Here is a 26,231-nt window from a genome sequence, read left to right as displayed (position 1 = left end):
TTTATTTATTTTCTGAATTTTCAATTTATTTATTTATTTATTTTCTAAAAAATTTAATTCTAGTTTATTTATTTTCTGAATTTTTAGTTTATTTATTTTTGAATTTTCAGTTTATTTATTTATTTCCAATTTATTTATTTTTCAATTTTCAGTTTGTTTATTTATTTACTGAAAATTTTAATTCCAGTTTATTTATTCATTTATTTATTTCCATTTTATTTATTTTTCTGAATTTTCAGTTTATTTATTTTCAAATTTTCAGTTTATTTATTTATTTCCAGTTTATTTATTTTTTCAGTTTTCAGTTTATTTATTTATTTATCTTCTGAAAATTTTAATTCCAGTTTATTTATTCATTTATTTATTTCCATTTTATTTATTTTTGAATTTTAAGTTTATTTATTTATTTCCAGTTTATTAATTTTTTGAATTTTTAGTTTATTTATTTATTTTCCGTTTATTTATTTATTTAATTCCATTTTATTTATTTTCTGAATTTGCAGTTTATTTATTTATTTTCAAACTTTAAGTTTATTTATTTTGTAAAAAAAAAAAATTCCAGATTTTAATTTATTTATTTATTTTCGAATTTTCAGTTTATTTATTTATTTTATTCCAGTTTATTTATTTTCTGAATTTTCAATTTATTTATTTATTTTTGAATTTAAGTTTATTTATTTTCTAAAAAAATTATTTCCAGTTTTTAACTAATTTATTTATTTATTTTCGAATTTTCAGTTTATTTATTTATTTATTTATTTCCAGTTTATTTATTTTCGAATTTTCAATTTATTTGTTTTCCAGTTTTCAGTATATTTAATTAAAGAGTAAAAAAAGAAAGAAATAGCTTATAAATAAAAAATAAAAAAGAACACTTTAATAAGTCAAGGCATTAAAATAATGTCAAATAGCTATTGAAAGATTAGCAAAAGTAATCAAAATATATTGACACTACCCTTTTAGTCTTTTACACCACTTTTTTCAGCTTTCTTAGTTTCCGTGCCGACCATCAAATGGGTAGTTGATTGGTGGACTGAGGGAGTATAATTTATCATTTATTTTTATACAATAAAAAAGATTTTTAGTGCAGGCAAAAAAGATCATATGGAACGAAGAACCTACGATGAGCCATAATAAACAAAGCAATATTGTAATAAATTAAATTAGCAACTATCGTTGGAGATAAATGAGTAATTTTTGTGTGCGTGTGTTGGTCAAGTAGTAAGCATAATGTTAATGTCTAAGGCCACTGCACCTTTGGGTTTGAGTCCCCTGTGGCGCGCTCTTTAAATTTTTTTTATTTAATACTGTTAATTAAAAAAAAAAACGAGTAATTTTTTCGTGCTAAAACAAAATAATAATAACACAAAGGTATTTATATAGAACATTTGGCGGAGCTAGGGCTACAAATGAGCCAATCCATATTTTGATTTCAATTTGATAAAACCAATTATTTAGTGAATTTGAGTTTGTTAACTAAATGAAACCAAGTAATTTGAGTTTGATACCGCTCAACTCCTTCGCTCGTGAAATTATATTCCAATCTTTGAAATCCCACCGCTAAATAATATCTAATAATTACGATTTTAAATGATTAAATACTTCATTTACTCAACTAGTACAATATTTCATTTATGCAAATTAATATATTTCATTTATGCAAATTATTAAATTAATATTGAATTGTGTGTAATGCACACCTGCACTAATTTATTAGCAAAATAAACATAATACACATATGAATTCACTTTTTCTACTCTCAATACACAGGAAAGCCCATAGGCCCAAAATCAAATTCGATAAAAACAGTACTCCCTCCGTCCGGCTGAGCTTGAGGCGTTTCTTTTGGGCACGAGAATTAAGAAATTGTATATTAGTGTTTTAAGTGTGTAATATAAAAGTGATAAATTAGAGATAGAAGTTAATAAAGTGATAAAGTAAAAGAGAGAAGGTGCTAAGGATGCAATTAGTTTTGTAAATTAGTGCTTTAAATTGCCTAATTTTTGCTAAAAAAATAAAATGACTCAAGCTCGACGGGACAACCCGAAAAGGAATACGACTCAAGCTCGGTGGGACGGAGGGAGTATATTTTAAACAAGTTAGTAATTAAACTCTCTATTTAAGATCCCTTGCTTCTATAATCATGAATAACTATTTCAATATTATTGAGAATGCCAAGATCCGAATATCAACGTGCATCCTTCATGAAGTTATGCCTCGGGGATTTCTCCTCCAAGCTGGTCTTCTTCTTGTCTTCATCTTCAATCCATTTATTTCTTTCTTTTCTTCATTGATAAATTCGGATATGTATTATTGCAGTGTATACCGACGAAGTTCATGATGAAATACAGACAAGCTGTGCAGCATTCAGTAGTTCTAGAAACTGAATATTCCCCAACACTTTGGGATGTGAAGATCAAACATTTGAATTCGGATTTTTACATGACAGATGGTTGGTCGGAATTCGTGACAGACAACCAAGTTGGTGAGCGCGACTTCCTCACTTTCCGTTTCGTGGCTGAATCAACTTTCAAGGTTTCCGTTTACCGAAGCAATGGCTGCGCAACTTCTCCGATCAGCTCCGGTAATACTCTTCTTTTTTTTTTTCTTCCGAAGATTGTTTATTCATCGAGCGTTCACTACAAGAAGTTCGTAAATAGACAACGTAATATAGACAACGAAGTTTTAAACACTGCTGTCTTTGCGCTATTAGACAATGTTGTTTAGTTGTCTATGACCGCAACTATAGACAACAATACCAAATCGTTGTCTATTAGCTTATAGACAACATGTTTGCGCCGTTGTTGTCTATGTGAGGCGGCAATAGACAACCAACTCAAAAAGGCTCATTACAGAATAGACAACAGTGTTTAGATATTGTTGTCTATTACTGCGGCACAACGGTGATTGATGATATGATTTGGCGTAATTTTATTGTTATAAAACAGATGTTGATGAGAGTGGGGTTAAGAGGAGAAGTGTACGGCCTCTCAAGAAGAAAAGAGGTTAGCTTTCTATATATATATGTCTCAAATATCTGATCGAAATTTGCAAATATATAGTACATTTAAATATTTAATGAAAAACACACACACAGTGCTGAAACTTGACATTTTGAGTAAGTGATTGATTCTTTGTGGGTGATGTTTTGTTTTGTGGTTGTGGTTTTTGAGATTATTAATTTTCTTTATCTTTTTAAATCTGAAAAAAGAAAAAGGAGCAAAGGCGAGCAGAATGAATTGTGTTGTCAAAGAGGGCAACCCACTCTGCTTTGAAGCTTGTCTGAATCCTCATCGGAGATATAGAATTGTAAGATACTAACTTAATGTGGTGAAGTTAATTGAAAAAAAGAAAAGTAGAAGGGCTGATCAAATGATCTTGATTATATTTGGTTTGTATATCATGTTCAGAATCTGCCTAAGGAGTTCACAGACGCGAGTAATATGAAGGTGAAGAACCAAGTGAGGGTGGAGTTTGTAGGCAACGGCGGCGGCCGTGGCGTATTTCACGTCACAGTGGATGCGCGGCCGCCGCCGCACTCGAGGGTCGACCTGGCCACGGGTTGGAGCCAATTCCGGGTGGCCAATGGCTTAGTGGTGGGGGAAAGCTACTCTTTTGAATTCAACCCCGACGATCAAGTCATCTATGTCAAGGAAGCTTCGCCCTTTCCTTAATTTTCTTCGATAAAATTAAGGGAATCATGTATTTTATGTAATATGTGGTTAAAGGTTTTGTTAATTAGATGATTTATATATAGTGTTCTATTGATTATAGTGGAGCTAATTTGTTAAAATAGGACCGTTATTTTTAGTGTTTTTCAGGAAGAAAATTATATATTACGAAATTTGAAAATGAGGACTATCGCTTCTATTTTTTATATTTACAGTACTTCTATTTAACACATTAAAATGAGGACTATAGCTTTCATCACGACCCGAAATAGGAGTGCAAATGTAATAGAAGCTATAGTCCTCATTCTCAATTTCTGTAACATATATAGTCCTCTTTCTAAAAAATGCTGAAACTTACGATCTTATTTTAACAATTAGCTCATTATATTGTGTTAATTAGTAGGATTGATTAATTGCATGGATCTTCTTTTTTCCCTTATTAATTGTAATTTTATGGCGTGAAAGCTGGAATATATATGCTCAAATGGTCTGTAATATTAACTGAAGAGGTAAAGTAAATGAAGAAAAATTGATATTTTCAGTTATGATAATATAAATCGATCGAGATATTAATTACGTGCAAGCCAATTTTCTGATTTAATCTCAAATAATCTAATTGGGACTGGTGTACGTCTTCATGAAATGTCTGGAGACAGAAAAGAAATTAAAGCTGAAGAAGAAATTAATACATATGAAGTGATGGAAACCTAACATTTTTTAAGTTGAAAAGAAAGGAGGCTTTAATATTTTTTAGGTGTTTGGATGTAGAGTCAGATTTGGTTTTGATGAAGCAGCTGACAAAAGATTTCGATTTAAAAGAAGAGGGACTGACCTAATAATTACAAATTTTATATTTTATTGTATTGCATATATGGGACCAGCGCACCAATCACGTATATAATAATTGTATTCATTAATATAGCACACAAAGTCGATTTGGTGCAGTGGGACGTGGGTTCACCAGAGTTAAAATCATTATGTGTATCAATATATACTCTGGGTTCGAATCCCACTGTCACCAAATCTTTTTAATGTTTTTATTTTAGTTTTTTAAACCAATAATTGTTAACTAACCAATCTTATCTTTTTAATGTTTTTTTTAACCAATCTACCAATCTTTGATTTTTTTAATGTTTTCTTTTAGTTCTTTTTTTTTTTTTTAGTTTTTTAAACCAATAATTGTTAACTAACCAAATCTTTTTAATGTTTTTATTTTAGTTTTTTTAACCAATAATTGTTAACTAACCAATCTTATCTTTTTAATGTTTTTTTTTAACCAATCTACCAATCTTTGATTTTTTAAATGTTTTCTTTTAGTTCTTTTTTGAACCAATCTTGGATTAATTGTTAACTAACCAATCTTGGATTTTTTAATGTTTTTTTTAACCAATCTTGGATTAATTGCTAACTATAATTTGAGTTTGAGCACCACTACTAACCCCTTCGCTCGTGAAATGAACCAATTAATGTTTTTTTTTTGAACCAATGTTGGATTTTTTAATCCGTTTTTTGATGAACCAATCTTGGATTAATTGTTAACTATAATTTGAGTTTGATACTGCAAATGAACCAAGTCATTTTCTTCCTTGTTAATTGTACTCAGTGACGGAGCTCGTAAAATAAACCAAATAATTATGCCCTTGAATGGGTAGAGCATTCAAATCCGTTTATGTTGAAACTAGTGTCTAACCCGTCGAAATTCAACGGAGAATCACTTTATATTATAATTATTATTATTATTATTATATGATATTTATAGTACTCTCCTCGTTCACGAAATGAGTACTTATAATTTTTTTTAGTCCGTCTATAAAATAAGTACTCATTTTCTTTTTTAGCAAGTGCACCACACACAACTCTTTAATTAATACCCTCAAAAAGTGAAAACCTTATTCCACTAACAGTAACACCGCACTCAATACATTTTTTTAAAATATGTGTCGTCCAAAAATAGGTACTCATTTCGTGGACGGGGGAGTAATAACATATGAAATGTTCTTTATATGATTTTTTAAAATTAATTTACTTGCCAAAATTAAATTAGTGGTACAATTTAAACTATAATAATTTAAATAATTTTCGTCAATTAACATTTTTTTTTTGTTAGGAGTTAGAACAGATGGCCCCTTTTTATATAAGTTTTCATTTGATGAAATTTCATAAAAAAGGTGATGAGGGATTGGGGATTTTAGAGTATTGATATATCATATTTCTTGTTAATCGTATATAGAAAAGATTTACTAATATTATATGTGAGCTATGAGTATAATTATCTTAAACATGTAAGAAATAAGACCACATCTTATATGTGAGCATCATCTTGTCAGTAACTCGAAATATTCATTTGACTTTTGTACGTCGAACTTCGATCAGCATCTTGTTTGAAATTTGAAACGCGACATTTCATTTATGAGTATCACCATCTGCAGCTTGAAAACATATAACTAACTTTTGAAGATAATCTCATATGCAACTTGAAAAATAAGAACTGGCTTGTGAGCAACATCTAATTTGATTTGGAGCTCGTAAGACTAAACTGACTTGTGAGCGTCATCTCATGTGGAGCTTGAAAGACCATAATCATCAACTTGTGAGCAACATCCAGTCCATAGTTTTTATAGAACGGTGCTGAGTTCCAAGCATCAGTCATTTAGAGCTTGAAAATCGGAGTTGAGTGCTAAGCATCACTCATTTTGACTTTTGAGGTTAAAGGTCGGAATTAAATTACGAGCATCATCTCGTTTGAAACTTGACAAACTACTTCTAACTTGTGAGCATCATATTGTTTGGAACCAAAACTGAGTTCTGAGTATGTCTCGTGGAACTTGATAGACCACCTCTAACTTTTTAAGATTATTTCGGTATGAAGTTTGAAATACAAAAAATGAATTTTGAGAATCATCTCGTCTAGAGCTATAAATAAGCATATACCTAGCTCAAATGCTTATCAATTAATTAGTCAATTTGTATTGTCCTTAATTTAATAAAAAAAAGATAACTTTATCATGTTGAACCAATAAAAAAACTAATGCTGACATGTCAATGCGAATTAATTTTAAATATATTAAGTCGATTTTATTATATTTTAATTTATTTTATATGTAAATATTATGTTTAGAAAATCATCTTATATTAAGTACTCTCATGTAATATCTAATAATAAATTCACAAAAGGATAATAATGGATTAATATGAATTGGATATTATAAAGAGGATTTAATATTTTATAAAAAATAAAGGAGGCTGTAATATTTTTTACGTGTTTGAATATAGAGTCAGATTTGGTTTTGATGAAGCAGGAGACAAAAGATTTCAATTTAAAAGAAGAGGGACTGACCTAATAATTACAAATTTTATAATATTTTATTGTATTGCATAAATGGGACCAGCGCACTAATCGCGTATATAATAATTGTATTCATTAATATAGCACACATAGTCGATTTGGTGCAGTGGTTCACTAGTGTTAAAACCAGTGTTAAAATCGTTATGTGTATCAATATACTCTGGGTTCGAATCCCACTGTCACCAAATGTTTTTATTTTAGTTTTTTTAACCAATAATTGTTAACTAACCAATCTTATATTTTAAATGTTTTTTTTTAAGTTTTTTTCTTTATATTTTTAATGTTTTTTTTAAGTTTTTTTTTTTTTTAACCAATCTTGGATTAATTGTTAACTAACCAATCTTATCTTTTTAATGTTTTTTTTTACCAATCTTGGATTTTTTAATGTTTTCTTTTAGTTATTTTTTGAACCAATCTTGGATTAATTGTTAACTAACCAATCTTGGATTTTTTTAATGTTTTTTTTTAACCAATCTTGGATTAATTGCTAACTATAATTTGAGTTTGAGCACCACTACTAACCCCTTAGCTCGTGAAATGAACCAATTAATGTTTTTTTTCGAACCAATGTTGGATCTTTTTTTTTTTTTTTTTTTTTTATGAACCAATCTTGGATTAATTGTTAACTATAATTTGATAATTGTTAACTAACCAATCTTATCTTTTTAATGTTTTTTTAAAAGTTTTTTTAATGTTTTTTTTTAAGTTTTTTTCTTTTTAACCAATCTTGGATTAATTATTAACTAACCAATCTTATCTTTTTAATGTTTTTTTTAACCAATCTTGGATTTTTAATGTTTTCTTTTAGTTATTTTTTGAACCAATCTTGGATTAATTGTTAAGTAACCAATCTTGGATTTTTTAATGTTTTTTTTAACCAATCTTGGATTAATTGCTAACTATAATTTGAGTTTGAGCACCACTACTAACCCCTTAGCTCATGAAATGAACCAATTAATGTTTTTTTTTTTTTAACCATGGATTTTTTAATTTTTTTTATTTTTTTTTATGAACCAATCTTGGATAAATTGTTAACTATAATTTGAGTTTCATACTGCACCACTACTAACCCCTTAAATGAACCAAGTAATTTTTTTTCCTTGTTAATTGTACTTAGTGACGGAGCTCGTAAAATAAACCAAATAATTCTGCCCTTGAATGAGTAGAGCATTCAAATCTGTTTATGTGTACATGTTTTCTATAAAGCTATGGGATTTGAAGTCACGTACAAAAATATAGATCATATAAATAAAGTAACTAAATATTACTACTTTTTTTTCTCCAATTAAATATATAATTTCACTTTGAGGATGACGTATTTAAAAGAAGAGGGACTGAGCTAATAATTACAAATTTTATATTTTATCGTATTGCATATATGGGACCAGCGCACCAATCGCGTATATATTAATTGAATTCATTAATGTAGTACACAAAGATGATTTGGTGCAGTGGTTCACCAGTGTTAAAATCATTATGTGTATCAATATATACTCTGGGTTTGAATCCCACTGTCACCAAATGTTTTTATTTTAGTTTTTTTTAACCAATAATTGTTAACTAACCAATCTTATATTTTTAATCTTTTTAATGTTTTTATTTTAGTTTTTTTAACCAATAATTGTTAACTAACCAATCTTATAATGTTTTTATTTTAGTTTTTTGGGTTAATTGCCTATATACACAAACTATATCCAAAATTTGGTTTTTAACCAAATCTATTTTTTTGGATTGTTAACTAACCAATCTTATATTTTTAATCTTTTTAATGTTTTTATTTTAGTTTTTTTAACCAATAATTGTTAACTAACCAATCTTATAATGTTTTTATTTTAGTTTTTTGGGTTAATTGCCTATATACACAAACTATATCCAAAATTTGGTTTTTAACCAAATCTATTTTTTTGGTCAAAAAATACATAAACTTTTAATTTTTTGGAATTTGACAAGACCCCAAAAGTTTGTTGGCCAATAACTTGATTGTCTGAATTCTGATGGCCAATCTGAAGGTACAATTGGAAAGCTATTGACGTTGTCTTTCTAATGATACTTATATTGTTGGGTTTTGGTAACCGAAAATGGTTGAAAAAAGGAAAAAATATAGAATTTCGTGACCTCGACTTTCATGCCATTTTTTTTACTACTTTCGATTATCAAAACCCAACAATATAAATATCATTAGAAAGATAACATTAAGAGCTTTCCAACGGTACCTTCGAATTGTCCATTAGAATTCAGATAATCAATTTATTAGCCGATGAACTTTCGGCTCCGGTCAAATTTCAAAAATATAAAGTTTATGTATTTTTTAACAAAAAAAAATAGATTTGGTCAAAAACCAAAATTTGAGTATAGTTCGTGTATTTATAGGCAATTAACTCTAGTTTTTTTAACCAATAATTGTTAACTAACCAATCTTATATTTTTAATGTTTTTTTTAGTTTTTTTCTTTTTTATTTTTAACCAATCTTGGATTAATTGTTAACTAACGAATCTTACATTTATTTATATTTATTTATTTAACATATCGTTCAATTTTAATACTTACTATAGTTATAAAAGAAATATTTCAAAATCTATAAAATAATGTTAATTTATATTAGATGAAATCATAAATCATAATATATAGATTATTTTGTACATGCAAGAGTTTAAAAAAAGAAAAGAAAAAAAGAGAGAGAGAGGAGGTTAAAGAGAGCAACTTACAAATCTCAGCTCAGCTTTACACACTCAAAGATGGCGGTCGCGCCCCTAAACCTCCGCCGTCAACTCTCCATCTCTTCCTCTCCTTCTTCATCTTCGTTGCACCCTTCTCACCTTCTTACCCCTCAACTCTGCAAAATCTTAAAACCGCCCCAAAATCCCAGGAAAAAATTCTCCATTTCCTCCTCCTCTTCCCCGATTTTCCTTCCCTTCCTACAAACCCCATCAGTTAAGCAACCTCAAATTCCCGACCAAGATGAAGAGACCCAAGATTCCGACGACCCGCTTCTCAAATTCTTCAAGACCCGAACTTCAAAACCGGACCCGCCTCAAGAAGGCCGGATTTCCCTCCAAAAGAACCGCAGAACATCGTGGCATCTGGCGTCAAATCTCGATGACCCAGAATCGGAAGCTGCAACAAAATCCAAAACAGATAATTTAGATGCATCATCTGACAAAATTGCAGAGACCCCAGCAGAAGTGGAGGGGGGAATCGTAGGGGAAATACTTAAAATCGCGAGGGCGTTACCGGAGAACGTCACGTTGGGAGAGGCGTTGGAAAGGTGTGATTTTGGAGGGAAATTAGGGGCGGAGGAGTGTCTGGAGGTGTTGAGAGTGTTGGGCAAGGAGGGTGAGGTGATGAGCTGTTTGTATTTCTTTGAGTGGATTGGATTAAGAGAGCCGCATTTGGTTACTGCGACGGCGTGCTCAGCTCTGTTTCCGGTGCTGGGGCGGGCGGGGAAGGGGGACGAGTTGTTGGTGGTGTTCCGCAATCTGCCTTTCAAGCAGAATCCGCACTTCAGAGATGTTCGTCTTTACAATGCTGCGATTTCGGGGCTCATGTCGTGTGGAAGGTATTGGGATTCATGCTTATCAAATTGTGTAGTTGCATTATCCTAGTATTTTCAATCTGATATCCTGTCTTAGAATTTGGTGATTTTGCAATGCAATGTTGTATGTTGTACTATTAGTTGTGGTTGTGTTAGAGCTTGATCAAGTTTTCCTGTTGTATGGTTAAGTTCTACTGTTTGGCTCTTAATGCAGATTGGATCAATGCTATACTTTTGTTCTTTGTTGTGGTTTTCTTCTTCTTAATCGTGTATTTGTTTCTTGCGCTGTGGTTTTGGCTGTGTATGTATCTATAAGCATGTATAGGTTGTTTTCTCCGGCTAGTCTCTAATTTCTGCGTACAATCTGTCAACAGCTTGCTCTGCAGAAGTTACATTAATGTTCTGGATGTGTATGCTTATATACGAGATTGTATGGTTCATGCTCTCGGTTTAGTCTTTAATTTCTATGTGCATTCTGAAGTTTGTTGCTGTGCTGAGTTCTGAATGTGTATATGTATTTGTCCTTGGGTAATCCGTGTGCAAACATTAATGTCCGTGAAAAAGTGCTTGTCTGCTCGTGCTGTATTTGGCGTACACACGCATCTTCGCCCTTTTACAAACCTCTTTTTTCTGTGTCTGCTTGATTCCTTGAGATTGAGTGTTTTACTGTTTGTGATTGAACTTGCTAATAATATTTCAATTACACCTTGTTTTTCTGGAAGGTATGATGATGCTTGGGCATTGTTTGGGATGATGGAAGCAAGTAACATCCGGCCTGATCACGTAACAAGTTCTATCATGATCACAGTCATGAGGAAGAACAGAGATAGTGCTGAAGATGCGTGGAAATTCTTTGAGAAGATGAACCAGAAAGGCATCGAGTGGAGTTTAGAAGCCGTGGGGGCACTTATTAAATTGTTCTGTGACGAGGGGTTAAAGAAAGAGGCTCTGATTATCCAATCAGAACTTGAAAAGAAGGGGATATCTTCTAATGCTGTTATTTATAACACAATTATGGATGCTTATGGTAAGTCAAACCATGTCGAGGAGGCAGAAGGTCTTTTTGCTGAGATGAAGGCAAAAGGAGTAGCCCCGACTGCTGCTACTTATAACATTTTGATGGATGCGTATAGCAGAAGGATGCAACCTGAGATTGTCGAGAAACTACTTGAAGAAATGGAATCTGCCGGTTTGGAGGCGAATGTAAGATCATACACATGTCTGATTAGCGCCTATGGAAGGCAGAAGAAAATGAGCGACATGGCTGCAGATGCGTTCTTGAGGATGAAAAGGGTCGGCATCAAACCCTCATCACATTCGTATACTGCTCTTATCCATGCCTATTCGGTTAGTGGCTGGCACGAGAAAGCTTACTTGGCTTTTGAAGATATGTTAAGAGAGGGAATAAAACCCTCCATTGAAACATATACTGCTCTACTTGATGCGTTTAGACGTGCCGGTGACACTGAAACACTCATGAAAATCTGGAAAATGATGATCAGGGATAAAGTTGAAGGGACTCGAGTTACTTTCAACATTCTGGTTGATGGATTCGCGAAGCAAGGCCATTATGTGGAAGCAAGAGACGTGATGCATGAGTTTGGGAAGCGTGGTTTCCATCCGACTGTGATGACGTATAATATGCTGATGAATGCATACGCAAGGGGAGGACAAGAGTCGAAGCTGCCACAGCTGTTGAAGGAGATGGCCGCATTGAATCTGAAACCCGATTCTGTTACCTATTCCACGATGATATATGCCTATGTCCGCGTCCGTGACTTCAGCAGGGCGTTCTACTATCACAAACAGATGGTGAAGAATCGCCAAGTGCCCGATGCCAGGTCATACGAGAAGCTCAGAGCTATCTTGAACGTGAAGGCGAAGATCAAGAATAGGAAGGACAAAAGCGCGCTGATGGGGATCATCAAAGCCAGCGCGGGCTTGCTGAAGGAGAAGAAGAAGGGGAAGAAAGACGAATTCTGGAAGACCAAGAAGGGGCTGCGGACGCCTCCTCCTCGCCCTCCTCAGCCTTCACGGTGATCATACGTGCCGTGGCTCCATCTATAATGAGGTGATGAGCTCTTCAATTCTGTTGTGGAATTTGAGTTTATGATCTTGTTAAAAATGGATTCTTATGTAGAATATTGTTTATGCAGAGTTCACTTATGTATAGTAGTTTTGCATTTGTCTCATTTTTTTGAAGAAAAAAATAGTAGTGGCTGGTGAAATTGGAAGTTTTTTTGTTTATGTTGTAATGCTATTCTTTTTTTGGACTTTCCAAGTACCTCACGCTGGAATCCTAGAATGGAAATTTTGGTAGATTTGAAAAACAAGAATAATTACTTTTATACACATACATGTTTAAGTTGTTTCATATGTATATATTTCAATGTTGAGATAAAAATGGCGTCATGTATAATCATTTTCGAGGAATCCTAAGTAATTTCAAATTTTAGGGAAACTAGGATATGATCTTGAGGTGCACTTGTTTGGTATACATATTGGAAATGGATTGATTGATAAAAATAAGATAAGTAATACAATGAATAATAATTATTAATAATTACTGTATGATTAAAATTAATTATCTCAGGAGTGAAGTGAGAATAATTTTCAAAGATAAATAAATAGAGAAATAAGATAGGATCTTGATTCTAGAGTGAAGTGAGGCTATTTTTCAAAGATAAATAGAGATATAAGTTTATCCTGAAACCTCTTGATTAATAACATGTGATACTAAACATATCGATAACTCTAAATTATTTAATTATCTGGGCTTATAAGGCTTACCAAACATGCACTTTTACATGAAACATATAAAATGACTTAGATCATTCATAGTGGGACCCGATAGAGGGGGGGGGGGACTCGAGTCACCCCTGAAATCGGGTCACCCACTGCAGGCTCGTTCGACTTGAGGCTGACCTGTTCTATCAGGCTTGGCTTGATTGCTGTTGGAGTGCGCGCGTGCTGAGCACGCGCCTATTTAAAAAAAAATCTAAGTAATCTAAATAATCTAAGGTCGAAGCATGCACGCTATAAAACAAATACAAATAGCGTCTTAAATGCTACCCATATACTATAAATCCATTATTAGCAGGGCCGGCCCTGAGGGCGGGCGGGCATGGGCGACGGCCCAGGACCCCAAAAAAATTGAGGGCCCAATTTTTTAATATATCTCATTAGTTATAGGCTTTATGTATACTAAAAAATATTAGATAACATAATTTATTGTCAAAAATTCAAAGTTCAATTTAAAATCAATTTCAAATTAATTTGATGATAATTTTGTAACATAATTTTGAGGGCCCAAAATTTTAAATATATCTCATTAATTATAGACTTTATATATACTAAAAAAAATATTAGGCAATATAACTTATGGTCAAATTTATATTATATTAAAACTTCAAAGTTCAAATCGAAATATAAAATTATGCTGACAATGCCAGTTACTGACTTACTGTTCTAAAATGAGCTTCTTAAATTTAAAATTGTTGAAAACGTATTTGAGATCGTCAATGTCCCTAGAGAGATTGAATGATTTGACAATATCTATATACATATATAAAAGCTCAATCACTTTCAAAAATAGTAAGTTAGTTTTCCTACCAAAAATCTCCTTACTATTTTTAAAAATAATTTTTTCTTTCTATTTTTTTTATCAATCTACTCTAGATAATAATAATAATAATAATAATAATAATAATAATAATAATAATAATAATAATAATAATAATAATGTAATATTCATACAAAAATGTACTAAAAATTTAATAAATGTAAATCATATTAGAAATTCTATTTTTAAGTTATATATATATATATATATATATATATATAGGGTTAGGTTCAATGAAAAATGCCTAAATGTAAGAAAGAAGAGAGAAGTAATCTCATCCGTTGATTTTATCTAATCTAACGGACATGATTTGTTCACGCCATGTTCAACGGATTTTTTCGTTGAACATTCGTGAACATATACAATATTTTTGGGGGTTATGGGTTTCGACCCCCCATATGTTCAACGAAAAAATCCGTTGAACATGGCGTGAACAAATCATGTCCGTTAGATTAGATAAGATCAACGGATGAGATTACTTCTTTCTTCTTTCTTACATTTAGGCCTTCTTCATTGAACCTTGGCCTATATATATATATATATATATATATATATATATATATATATATATATAGGGGAGGGCTAGAATAAAAACACTTTTAAGTGTATAAAATATGGATGAATCTCAGCCCTTAGATCATCAAGATCTACGGTTGATTCGTAACCCTCCTGGACGAATTCATGATCCTGGGTTCGAATCCCAAAGGTAGCAAATATTTATTTTTCACAATTCGTAATCATGTTGGATGAATTCGTAACACTGTTGGATAAAATTCGTAATTTGAAAAAACGTTTATATTTATACACTTAAGAGTGTTTTCATCCTAGCCCACCCCTATATATATATATATATATATATATATATATATATATATAGGGGAAGGCTAAAATAAGAACGCTTATTAAAATATAAATTAAGAACCATTTTCAGCCCTTAGATCATCAAGATCTACGGTTGATTCATCACCTTGTTGCATATATTCATGGTCATGAGTTCGAATCCCAAAGGTAGCAAAAAATTATTTTTTCGATATTCATACCTTTATACAGTTTATTCATGCGTGTTATACATAAAATTCATGCATTTTTGCTGGTTCGTAATTCTTAAAATAAGGGTGGTTTATTGAATAACCGCCCCCTTAAAAAAGGGGGCGGTTATTCAATAAACCACCCTTATTTTAAGAATTACGAACCAGCAAAAATGCATGAATTTTATGTATAACACGCATGAATAAACTGTATAAAGGCATGAATTGCGAAAAATAATTTTTTGCTACCTTTGGGATTCGAACTCAGGACCATGAATTTATCCAACAAGGTGATGAATCAACCGTAGACCTTGATGATCTAAGGGCTGAAAATGGTTCCTAATTTATATTTTAAGAAGCGTTCTTATTTTAGCCTTCCCCTATATATATATATATATATATATATATATATATATATATATATATAGGAATGGGATCATATAGATCCCAATGCTTATAATAGATCCCTAGATCCAAATCTTGACCACACATTTATGACATGTGGCGCATCAAGATGGTGACACGTGGCAAGGATTCCAAGGCAAAATCTGGAGGGGTAAAATTGGAATGTAATTTTCGGATTTAATAATTAAAAAAAATATATTTTTTTTAGATTTTCTCAAAATAGATATATTTTAGATGCATACAGTTTCACACAAAGATGCATAAAGTTTTCACATGAAATGCATAACTTTGAACAGAAAAATGCATTTAATTTTTCCAGTTTTGGTATTTTCACCACCCCACCCCATACCACCCCCCAATCCAGCCCACACCACCCCCCAACCCTCCCCATTACCACCCCCCAAAAATAGGCATGTTTCACATGCATATAAAATCAAACAAAAATGCATAAAGTTTTCACATAAAATGCATTAAACTATACAAAAAATGCATTTCATTTTAATAAATCTGGTAGTTTCGCCACCCCACCCCAGCCCCTGCCCCCTGCCTCCCCACCCCACCCACCCCCCACCCCCACCCCCCCCCCCCAAAATTTTTTTTTTTTTTCAAAAACTGATTTTCTAATTGCTGGCCCACCCCCACCCCCACCCCCCACCGACCCACCCCCCCACCCCCCACCCCCTCCCCCCAAAAAATTTTTTTTTTTTTTTTTCAAAAACTGATTTTCTAATTGCTGGCCCACCCCCACCCCCCACCGACCCACCCCCACCCCCCCACCCCCCCCAAATTTTTTTTTTATTTTTTTATTTTTTTAAAAACTGATTTTCAAAAAAAAAAATTTTTTTGGGGGGGGGGGGTGGGGGGTGGGTGGGTGGGGGGTGGGTGGTCAGAAAATCAGTTTTTGAGAAAATAAAAAAATTAAAAAAAAAATTTTGGGGGGGGGGGGGTGGGGGTGGGGGTAGGGGTGGGTCAGTGGTCAGAAAATCAGTTTTTAAAAAAATAAAAAAAATTTTTTTTTTTTTTTGGGGGGGGGGTGGGTGGGGGGTGGGGGGGTAGGGGGTGGGTGGGGGTGGGGTTCTGGGGTGTGGGGGGGGGGGTTGGGGTGGGGTGAAATCTTATGCATATTTATATGAAACTTTATGCATTTTTATATGAAAGTTCATGCATTCTCGTATGAAACTTTATGCGTCTAAAATATACCTATTTTGAGAAAATATAATTTTTTTTTTTTTTTTGAATTTCGAAAATTACATTCCAATTTTACCCCTCTCCAGATTTTGCCTTGAAATGCCTTGCCACGTGTCACCATCTTGATGCGCCACATGTCATAAATGTGTGGTCTAGATTTGGATCTACGGATCTATTATAAACATGAGTTGGTCTTGGGTGAGGTCAACCTCACCCCATGAGACGGGTCGGGGCGCGGGTCGGGTGAGTTTGGGCGTGGGTCTGGTGGATTAAGGTGTGGGGATGGGCTGGTCTGGGCTCGCATATAATATATAAAAAATTGTTTCCTTCTTAATTATAAAATTAATTGTGGTGTAGTGGTTAGGGAAAGTTTATCCTCTCTTATCAACCAGAGATCGAATTCTGACTACAGCTTTTGTAGTGTTTCATTTTTTTGCCATTCGTTTTACCTTTTGTTTTTTTTTTCTTTTCTGAGTTTAGTTTCATTTTTTTGCCATTCGTTTTACCTTTTGTTTTTTTTTTCTTTTCTGAGTTTTTTTTTTTTTTTTTTCTATTTTCGTTTTTGCATTAGCTTTTTTGTTTTTCTTATTGCGTTTTTTTTTCTGTTATAAATGATTCTTTTTTGCATTAGCGTTTTTTGTGTTTATTATTACGTTTTTTTTTCTCTGTTATTACATTTATGCTGTAGTTTTTTTTTTGTCATATTAATGGTTAATTTTTATTACAATAATAATTACTTTAGTAAAGTGTTATTTATTTTCTTTTACTTTTTCGTTTAATTTTTTCTTTTTAACATTTTATATATACATTTTTTTCATTTATTTCATTTTTAAAAAAAAATTACCTTTATTCATATCAATGGTTATTTTTTCTTACAACTATAATTATTTGACCAAGTGATTAAAATTACAAGTTTTCGTAAGTAAAAATAACATTTTTTTTAAAAAAGTAATAATTTTGAAATATTACAATTCTTCATATGAATAATTACTTTTTATTAAGACAATAGTTACTTTTAATAAGCATAAAATATACATTTGTTAGCACTTAGCACAAATATATACTTATGTTAATATAAGTATTTCCTGTCATTCTATATTTTGTAATTACCTGAACACTGAATACTAAACCCTAAATAGTGAATACTAAACCCTAAGTCTTGAATACTAAACCCTAAATAATGAATACTAAACCCTAATGGAAATATTTACTTTTATGTAGTCTAACATATACATTTGTTTGTACAAATGTATACTTGTGTTTCTATATATAAGTATTTCCTGTCATTCTATATTTTGTAATTACCTGAACACTGAATACTAAACCATAAACCTTGAATACTAAACCCTAAATAATGAATATTAAACCCTAATCCTTGAATGCTAAACCCTAATGGAAATATTTACTTTTATGTAGTCTAACATATACATTTCTTTGTACAAATGTATACTTATGTTTCTATAAACATTTCCTGTCATTCTATATTTTGTAATTACCTGAACACTGAATACTAAACCCTAAATAGTGAATACTAAACCCTAAACCTTGAATACTAAACCGTAAATAATGAATACCAAACCCTAACGGAAATATTTACTTTTATTTAGGCTAGTATATACATTTCTTTGTAAAAATGTATACTTATGTTTCTATAAGTATTTCCTGTCATTCTATATTTTGTAATTACCTAAACACTGAATACTAAACCCTAAATAAATACAAAATATACATTTATTGGCACAAATATATACTTATGTTAATATAAATATTTATCTTCGTTTAATATAAAGTATTATATTTTCTAAACCTTAAACCCTGAACACTAAACCATAAACCCTGAACATTAAACCTTGAACACTAAATCCTAAACTCTAATAAGAATATTTACTTTTAATACGCATAAGATATACATTTGTGCTAACAAATGTATACTTATGTTAATATAAATATCTACTTTCATTCAATATAAAGTATTATATTTCCTAAACTCGAAACCCTGAACACTAAATCATAATATGAATATTTATTTTTAATAATCATAAATATACATTTGTTCTCACAAATATATACTTATGTTAATATAAGTATATACCTTTATTCAATTTAAAGTATTATACATATCAATAATTACTTTTTCTTATGACAATGCTTAATTACTTGACAAAATAATTAAAAGTACAAGTTCTCGCGAATAAAAAAATATTATTTTTCATGAAAATAATTATTTCACCAAATAAATAAAATTATTTATTTCTACATTGTTTCGAACCAAAGTAAATATTGTTGTGTTAAAAAGTAATAATCAACATGAAGAAAAGTAATGTTTTCAAAACATAATAATTTAGAAAAATTACATTTCTTCATATTAATAGTTACTTTTCTTTACGACAATGATTACTTGAATAATTTATTGATTATTTTTTCGCCATTTTTTTTTTTATTTTTTTTTATTTTTTCGCCATTCTATTATTTATACTGAAATATATTTATATATTTATATATAAACAGTAAAATAAATAAAAAACGCAATATATATATATATATAAATACAAAAAAATAATGAAAACAGGAAGACAAAAAAAAGTAAAAACAAAAAGAAGAAGAAAGGAAACAAAAACCCAAAAAAACGTAAAAAAAGAAAGGGAAAAGAAGAAGAATAAAAGAAAGGGAAAAGAAGAAGAAGAAGAAGAAAAATGCGGGTAAGGGGATTCGAACACTGTATCTCCGTTATATGGCATAAGAAAAGTAGGCGACTCTTACCACTGCACCAGCTTAAACTCTTGTATTCATTTGTTAAAAAATCGATTATGTATATTAAATCTCGCGGGTCGGGTCAAACGGGTCAAACCCGTCTCATAGGGTGAGGTTGACCTCACCCAAGTTTTTGCGTATAAGCATAGGGATCCACCGGAACCCAACCCTATATATATATATATATATATATATATATATATATATTTTTTTAATGTATGAATTTTATCCAACAGGGTTACGAATTCATCCAACATGGTTACGAATTGTGAAAAATAAATTTTTGCTACCTTTGGGATTCGAACCCAGGACCACGAATTCATCCAAAAGGGTTACGAATCAACCGTAGATTTTGATGATCTAAGGGCTGAAAATTGTTTATATTTTATATTTTAAGGAGTGTTTTTATTTTAGCCCTCACCTATATATATATATATATATATATATAGGGAGACGATCCATAGAGTATGGTAAGTATTTTGAGAATAGAGAATGAATGCGGGCCCCTAGATTTAAGTAATCTCACGGTTATGATTAATTCAGATTTATAATTTTCGAAATTATGATAAGGGTGTTAATGTAATTCCTTGTTTCATGATTAATTAGTGTTGACCGAATCTTATTTATTTTTGGTAGGAGTTATGTATATCTTCATTCTTTTTTAATTTGAATTATATTTTATACTAGACGTTTTTTTCTTTTTCTTTCTGTTTTCGTTTTCATAATTAAGGTTAAATAATTAAAAGTGTTTGACATTGTTGAATGTATTATCCGTGAGAGATGAACACAAAGTATGAAGTTTTAATTTAGTTATTTAAGAATTCAAATATTTTTACTTACATATTCGTAGTTTTGTTACGCTTGTTCGAAAAGTTTTTATTAAATATTATATGTCTGCAAAAAATATTTTCGAATAATTTATTTAGACGTTCGTAATTTTATTACGCTTATTCAAAAAAATTTATGTTCAATTATTTTTTACAATTCAATCAAATATCATTATTCAGATTTCTTTACTCGAATGTTCATATTTTTAAGACATTCATTCGGAAAGGTTCATGTTAATCCATTTTTTTTAAACCACTAAACAAAACAAAAAAAAATTGGTTCCTTTCTTATATATTCAACATATGTAAGACTTTTTTTTTTGGTTTTTTTTTTTTGTAGTTTACTGGTATGATTTATTTTATCACAACATAAGTAAAATTCAAAAAAATTATTTTAGATGTTCGTAACTTTTTAAAACTTGTTCTAAATATTTTAACATTTCAGCAAATAAAATTTGAAAATTTTATTTAGCTGTTCATAACTTTTTTACGTTTCGTTCGAAATATTTTTTGTAAAATATTTTAACATTTCATCAAATAAAATTCAAAAATTTTATTTAGATGTTCGTAACTTTTTAACATTTTGTTCGAAATATTTTTTGTATAAAAATTTTAAAATTTTCAGTCAGATGATATTTTTTGTAAAATATTTTAACATTTCAGCAAATAAAATTTGAAAATTTTATTTAGCTGTTCATAACTTTTTTACGTTTCGTTCGAAATATTTTTTGTAAAATATTTGAACATTTCAGCAAATAAAATTCAAAAATTCGAATCAAGATCGACAATGGTTTACCCACATTCGAATCTTTTTTAAAAAACTGAATAAATGAAATCAGCGGTTCCAATCTTTCCAAAAACTGAATGAACTCACCGCCGGCGACCTTCTTCAAAATTCTTTTGCTCTCTAAATCGTTTGTCTGCAACGTATTGTGATTTTTCGAAAACTGTAAAAATCTATGGAATAATGGAAGAAAGGGGTTGCTTTATTTTCGGAAGTGAGATATGTTTCAGATTTTGGGTGTGGTTTAATTGGCCGAACTACCCTTATTTGAATATAAAAATGATTTATATTAATTAAACATGATTTTTTATGGATATTCGAATTCAATCATGACCGCTACTTTTGCAAGATCTAACGGTAAGGAGTTATTCTCCATTCTTTATTTTATAGGCATTCTCTATAGATCCCTCCCCTATATATATATATATATATATATATATATATATATATATATATATATATAAGATATTAGTACTGTGTATATTTCAGTAGAAATTTTGTATAAGTTATTTTAATATAATGTGTATATATTATATCATCTATAATTTTGTCATGTATGAACGGAATTAAAATTTAGGGCAAATTTCAGAATGAACTAAAGTTTATGTATTTATATTGTAACTTTATATAGTTGAAAAAAATAGCAAAATTAACTAATAGTTTGTGAATTTACAGTCAATTAACGCCTCAAAAAAATATATATTATGAAATGCAAATAAGTAAAAAGTAATTAAAAGTTCCAAAAATCCTTTCAAAACTAATAGAAAATTTGAAAGAAAAATATCTAGATATTTGGGTGGAAATTTTTTAAATAGATAATAATAATCGTTAGTTAAAAAGGTTTTGTCAAGATCTTGATCATTCATTTTATATCCTCCAATTATAAGATGGTTTTATCTTCATTTTAATGCTATTATCTTTATTAGAGCTATTTTATATAATAATATAAGTAACTTATAGAATTTTATTTTCAAAATATAATATTCTAAAAAATATATTTTTTTTTACCGTGCATCGCACGGGAGTAATACTAGTTATGAATAGAAAAAGAGATTAAGAGATTTTAGATAGCATGCAACTAAAAATGCTAGATGAAGTCATTTTTTATAAGTAATGGAAAATTTTATTTTTCAATATATTGAGGGCCCATTTTTATAATTTCGCTCAGGGCCTCATTTTTCTCAGGACCGACCCTGCTTACCGTGTGGTCTTGTCCGAATAGAGTCGCGGAAAGGGATACAGTGAAGTCAGAAAAGAGTTCGTTTGATTATGAATTTTGTCGATTTATTGTAAAACAAAGACAGAAAAAAAATGAAGCATGTCCGAAATTGGGTACCGTAATGGCGAGAAGATGCCAGCTGTGTGTTGACTGTGGATTTTTATCATTTTTTTTACAGTTTTATCATCTAATCTAATGTGAAGCAAGCAAATATTGCGTCACCTATTTTTCTGGCTGCTAAAATACGCAACGCCTAGTTTCCGCGGTGCCCTGCTTTAAAATGAAAAATTTCTCAATTTTAATTTTTTTTTTAATTGCCACTATGTTGGCAAAAAGAAAGTTTTTTATTTTATTTTGGCACCAGTTTTGTTTTTGAAAATGGAAGGATGACGTCAATCGCACGTGGGGGACCTATTTGCAAATTCTGGGAATTTAAGGGCTGTTAAGCTAATTCTTTAGTTTTACAGTTATATATAACAGAGTTGCATACGGCGCCGTTTAATTAAGTGTATGTTAGCTTTATTATTTGTTCTTCTTCACGTTTGAGCTTATTGAATTCTGTAATTTTGCTTCTGAGTTTTGAGGTAAAATCAATGAGAGGTTTTGGAGTGAGTTGTGCGTATAACTCTCACTTGCGATTCTAGAGAGTGTTCTTATAATTTCTTGCTCCAGTTATCTTCTCCTGTGACATTAATAAGAGTTTGATTGACCCTTGGTGGATGTAGGATATTCAAATCCAAACCACGTATATCTTGAGTCATTTTCATTTGTGTTCTTGTTGTTTGATCGTTAATCATTGTTATATTCCAACAATTGGCGTCGTCCGGTGGGAAGCGAATCCACGATGTCTGCAACAAGATTCAAGGCTGAGATGTTTAACGAAAAATGCGATTTTAATCTGTGGAAGATTAAGATGAAAGCACTTCTGATCCAGCAAGGGTTAGGAAAAATGCGCTTAAGGAGGTCAAAGCAAATCCAAAGGAGAAGGAAGGATCTGACAGCAACTCAAAAATTAGTTGTAAGGAGATGGATCAAAGCCATTAGTGGATAATTTTAAATTTTACTATTTCAATTTAAATATTTTTGAAATCCACTCTTATTTATTATTTGAACACACAGCTTATTAGTTGGAGACGAAACAACTTACAACAACTCATAGGCTATTAAGATTATGATTCATCGTGCGTATGTTGGTCAAACGGTGAGGGATTAATGTTTGAACCTAAAGGTCTTGGATTCGAGTCACATGATTCATCTAACTAATCTAAGGTTGAAGCATGCATGCTATAAAAAACAAATTCAAATCGCATCTTAAATGCTACCTACCCATCTACTACAAATTACTCATTTTGTGCTATCAATTCATTATTGCGCTTTCCAAAAAAAAACAAAAAAAAACATAATAGGCAAAGATTGAAAGCCAAGATTTAATTTCCACAAGGTGACAAAAACATATAGAATATTAGAGAAGAAGAATCTTCACAGTGCTCACTCTTTCTTAGTTCTGAGCTGCCGAAATCAAATGGCCAAATCCTTCATGATTTTCTGTTACCATGATTTTGAAACAAAACTGGTAATAAAAATTCCTTGTTTCTTATGTTCATCATCATATCTCCTACATATATACATGATCTCGTTGTATTAATTCTTGCAGAAAATTCCAGCTGCGTTTGTGAAAGATCACGGTTTACATCTTCTTCCTCGACTCTTCCTGCAGCTCAAAACCCAGCCGGCAAGAAGATCTTGGGCCGTCAAGATCAAGAAGATCAACGGCGATTTCTACATCGCCGACGGCTGGTCCCAGTTCGTCAAAGACAACGACATCCTCGAAATGAAACTTCTCATCTTCTACATCGTCGCCGCCTCCTCTCTCCGCGTCGCCATCTTCGGCCACGATTCCTGCTTAGAACTCCCACCTTCATCTCGAGGTTCATTTCTCTCTCTTTCCCTTCCTTATTACACGACATGAGTTTTAATAAAAATGGTTTAGTTTTATTATGACTAATATTTTATGGACAAAGTACTACTCCCTCCGTCCCGACGAAAACGATGCGTATTCTTTTTGAACCGTCCCAACGAAAGTGGTGCATTTCCTTTTCTGGTAATAATTTTACACTACAAACAATGTGGCCCCGCACACTTTTTACACTACAATCTTATTCTCCTTAAATTTCATGTTGAAAAAAAGCGAACCGCTTTCGTTGGGACGGAGGGAGTATTTTGTTTCGTTTTTCTAAACGAACTTGAATTTTGTTACAGGGGTCGATAGGCCGCGCTTCGACTTCGTTCTAACGCAAGCCAGGAAATACAGAACGGTATACGCTCTCTATTCAAACAGATTCATTAAACAAAAAAAAAAAAAAAAACATCATTTGATTTGAGTTTTTTTTTACTTTGTTGATTGGTGAAGTATCTGTTCCACGAGTTCGCGGAGAAGGCTGATTTGATGGACAAAAGAAGCGTGGTGCTGCAGTTTCCGCCCAAGCGCCGGCACTGGCCGGTTCTCGTGCAGAAGAACCGGCTGCGCCGGCGTTGCACCCTCGAGCTGACTCAAGGTTGGGTTGGTTTTAGAGTTGCAAACGGATTGGTGTATGGAAGGAGATATTCCTTCGAGTTCGACTCCGCCGAGAATGTGATTTTGGTGAAGGAGCTGAAAAATTAGATTCTCTTCTAACAAAGTTATAATTTTCTAGCAGCCTTCAAGCTTTTGGTTAATTAATTTCCATGTGTTGGAATTTGAAGGCTTGCATTTGTTTTCTGGGATCATATTTTATGTTGTGTTCTATTGTATCAGTATATTGATACTACGAAAGATACGAGTGTGCGTGTGTTGGTCTAGCAGTAGGTGGTTAATGCATAAAGCTTGAAATCTTGGGTTCGAGTTCATCGCAGTGTAATCTTTAAATTTCTTTAATTAGTTGCGTAATTGATAAGAAAAAAAATGACAAGACACAAATATGAATTAATTATTTCTATTATTTAAGCTAGCTAGTTTTTTTTTATTATTATATCACATTGAAAGGGTGAAATTGGAGAATATGATTTTTTAATGATAAAAATACTCAATTATGCAAAATAAACGCCCCTTATAATATACATATGGTTATGGTTTACTCATAGCTTGAGATTGGAAATAGTGGAATTAACGTAGTAATTAGAAAAAAAATTGTTGTATATTTTGATTCATCCACAAACTAGGGTTAGGACATGTGGACGAATGAAAATGACAAATTAAAACATATTTTTGTCGACGGATGGATAACTATAATAAATAATTGAATTTTAAAAGGTAAAAGCCGATTAAAAGTTCATGTATTTTGTGGACATGTCTCCCGTGCACCACAAATGCGCAAAACTAGTTAAAAGGTAAAAGCCGATTAAAAAAATTAAAGGCTTTAAATAGATATCAACTTGTCAAGTACAAAGAAAAACGAATAAATTTTAGTTTTCATTTTATTTTAATATCACATTACTTTATGTTAACATCATAAAATTAAATTTGCCTTTTCATTTAAAAATAACTGCTTTTGCTATAGAATTATAGGCATGACTTTATAAGTTTTAGTAGTAGTAGTAGTATATTTTTGGCTACACATGTATTTACACTATTTGATATTCATAGTTTATATTGCATGATATGCAATTTCAACACGATTCACAGGTTATGATTATTATTGTGTGAAACATGCAAAATGAATCATAAAAATTCAAACACACACTAATCCATCTAGATGATTTGAAGAGGAGACAGACTTACAGCAATTCATATAGTCTATTAAGATTAATTATATTCATCTAATAGATAATTTAATGTTGAAGCATGCGCGTTATAAAGCAAATACAAATAGCATCTTAAT

At 31.2% G+C, this 26,231-nt stretch overlaps 3 protein-coding genes across 3 annotated transcripts; all 3 read left to right on the top strand.

Annotated features, from left to right (window-relative positions):
- Positions 1 to 2,132: 2,132 nt before the first annotated feature.
- On the top strand, positions 2,133 to 3,690 carry LOC130989878 (putative B3 domain-containing protein Os03g0621600). The gene is made up of 5 exons (XM_057914025.1): positions 2,133 to 2,240; positions 2,320 to 2,584; positions 2,949 to 3,005; positions 3,212 to 3,309; positions 3,411 to 3,690. Exons 1-5 carry the CDS (start codon positions 2,172 to 2,174, stop codon positions 3,672 to 3,674), a joined length of 753 nt encoding a protein of 250 aa, XP_057770008.1. The 5' UTR covers positions 2,133 to 2,171; the 3' UTR covers positions 3,675 to 3,690.
- A 5,986-nt stretch (positions 3,691 to 9,676) lies between these two features.
- On the top strand, positions 9,677 to 12,742 carry LOC130989876 (pentatricopeptide repeat-containing protein At5g50280, chloroplastic). Its single transcript, XM_057914023.1, has 2 exons — positions 9,677 to 10,574; positions 11,273 to 12,742. The coding sequence occupies exons 1-2, from the start codon at positions 9,754 to 9,756 to the stop codon at positions 12,588 to 12,590; spliced, it is 2,139 nt and encodes a 712-aa protein (XP_057770006.1). The 5' UTR covers positions 9,677 to 9,753; the 3' UTR covers positions 12,591 to 12,742.
- An 11,059-nt stretch (positions 12,743 to 23,801) lies between these two features.
- On the top strand, positions 23,802 to 25,260 carry LOC130989880 (B3 domain-containing protein Os03g0212300-like). Its single transcript, XM_057914027.1, has 4 exons — positions 23,802 to 23,947; positions 24,029 to 24,302; positions 24,634 to 24,689; positions 24,785 to 25,260. The coding sequence occupies exons 1-4, from the start codon at positions 23,897 to 23,899 to the stop codon at positions 25,034 to 25,036; spliced, it is 633 nt and encodes a 210-aa protein (XP_057770010.1). The 5' UTR covers positions 23,802 to 23,896; the 3' UTR covers positions 25,037 to 25,260.
- Positions 25,261 to 26,231: the final 971 nt, after the last annotated feature.

Source organism: Salvia miltiorrhiza, chromosome 6, assembly GCF_028751815.1.
Source record: "Salvia miltiorrhiza cultivar Shanhuang (shh) chromosome 6, IMPLAD_Smil_shh, whole genome shotgun sequence".
In the NCBI taxonomy this organism is placed as follows: domain Eukaryota; kingdom Viridiplantae; phylum Streptophyta; class Magnoliopsida; order Lamiales; family Lamiaceae; genus Salvia; species Salvia miltiorrhiza.
This window is presented reverse-complemented; position numbering and strand designations above follow the sequence as displayed.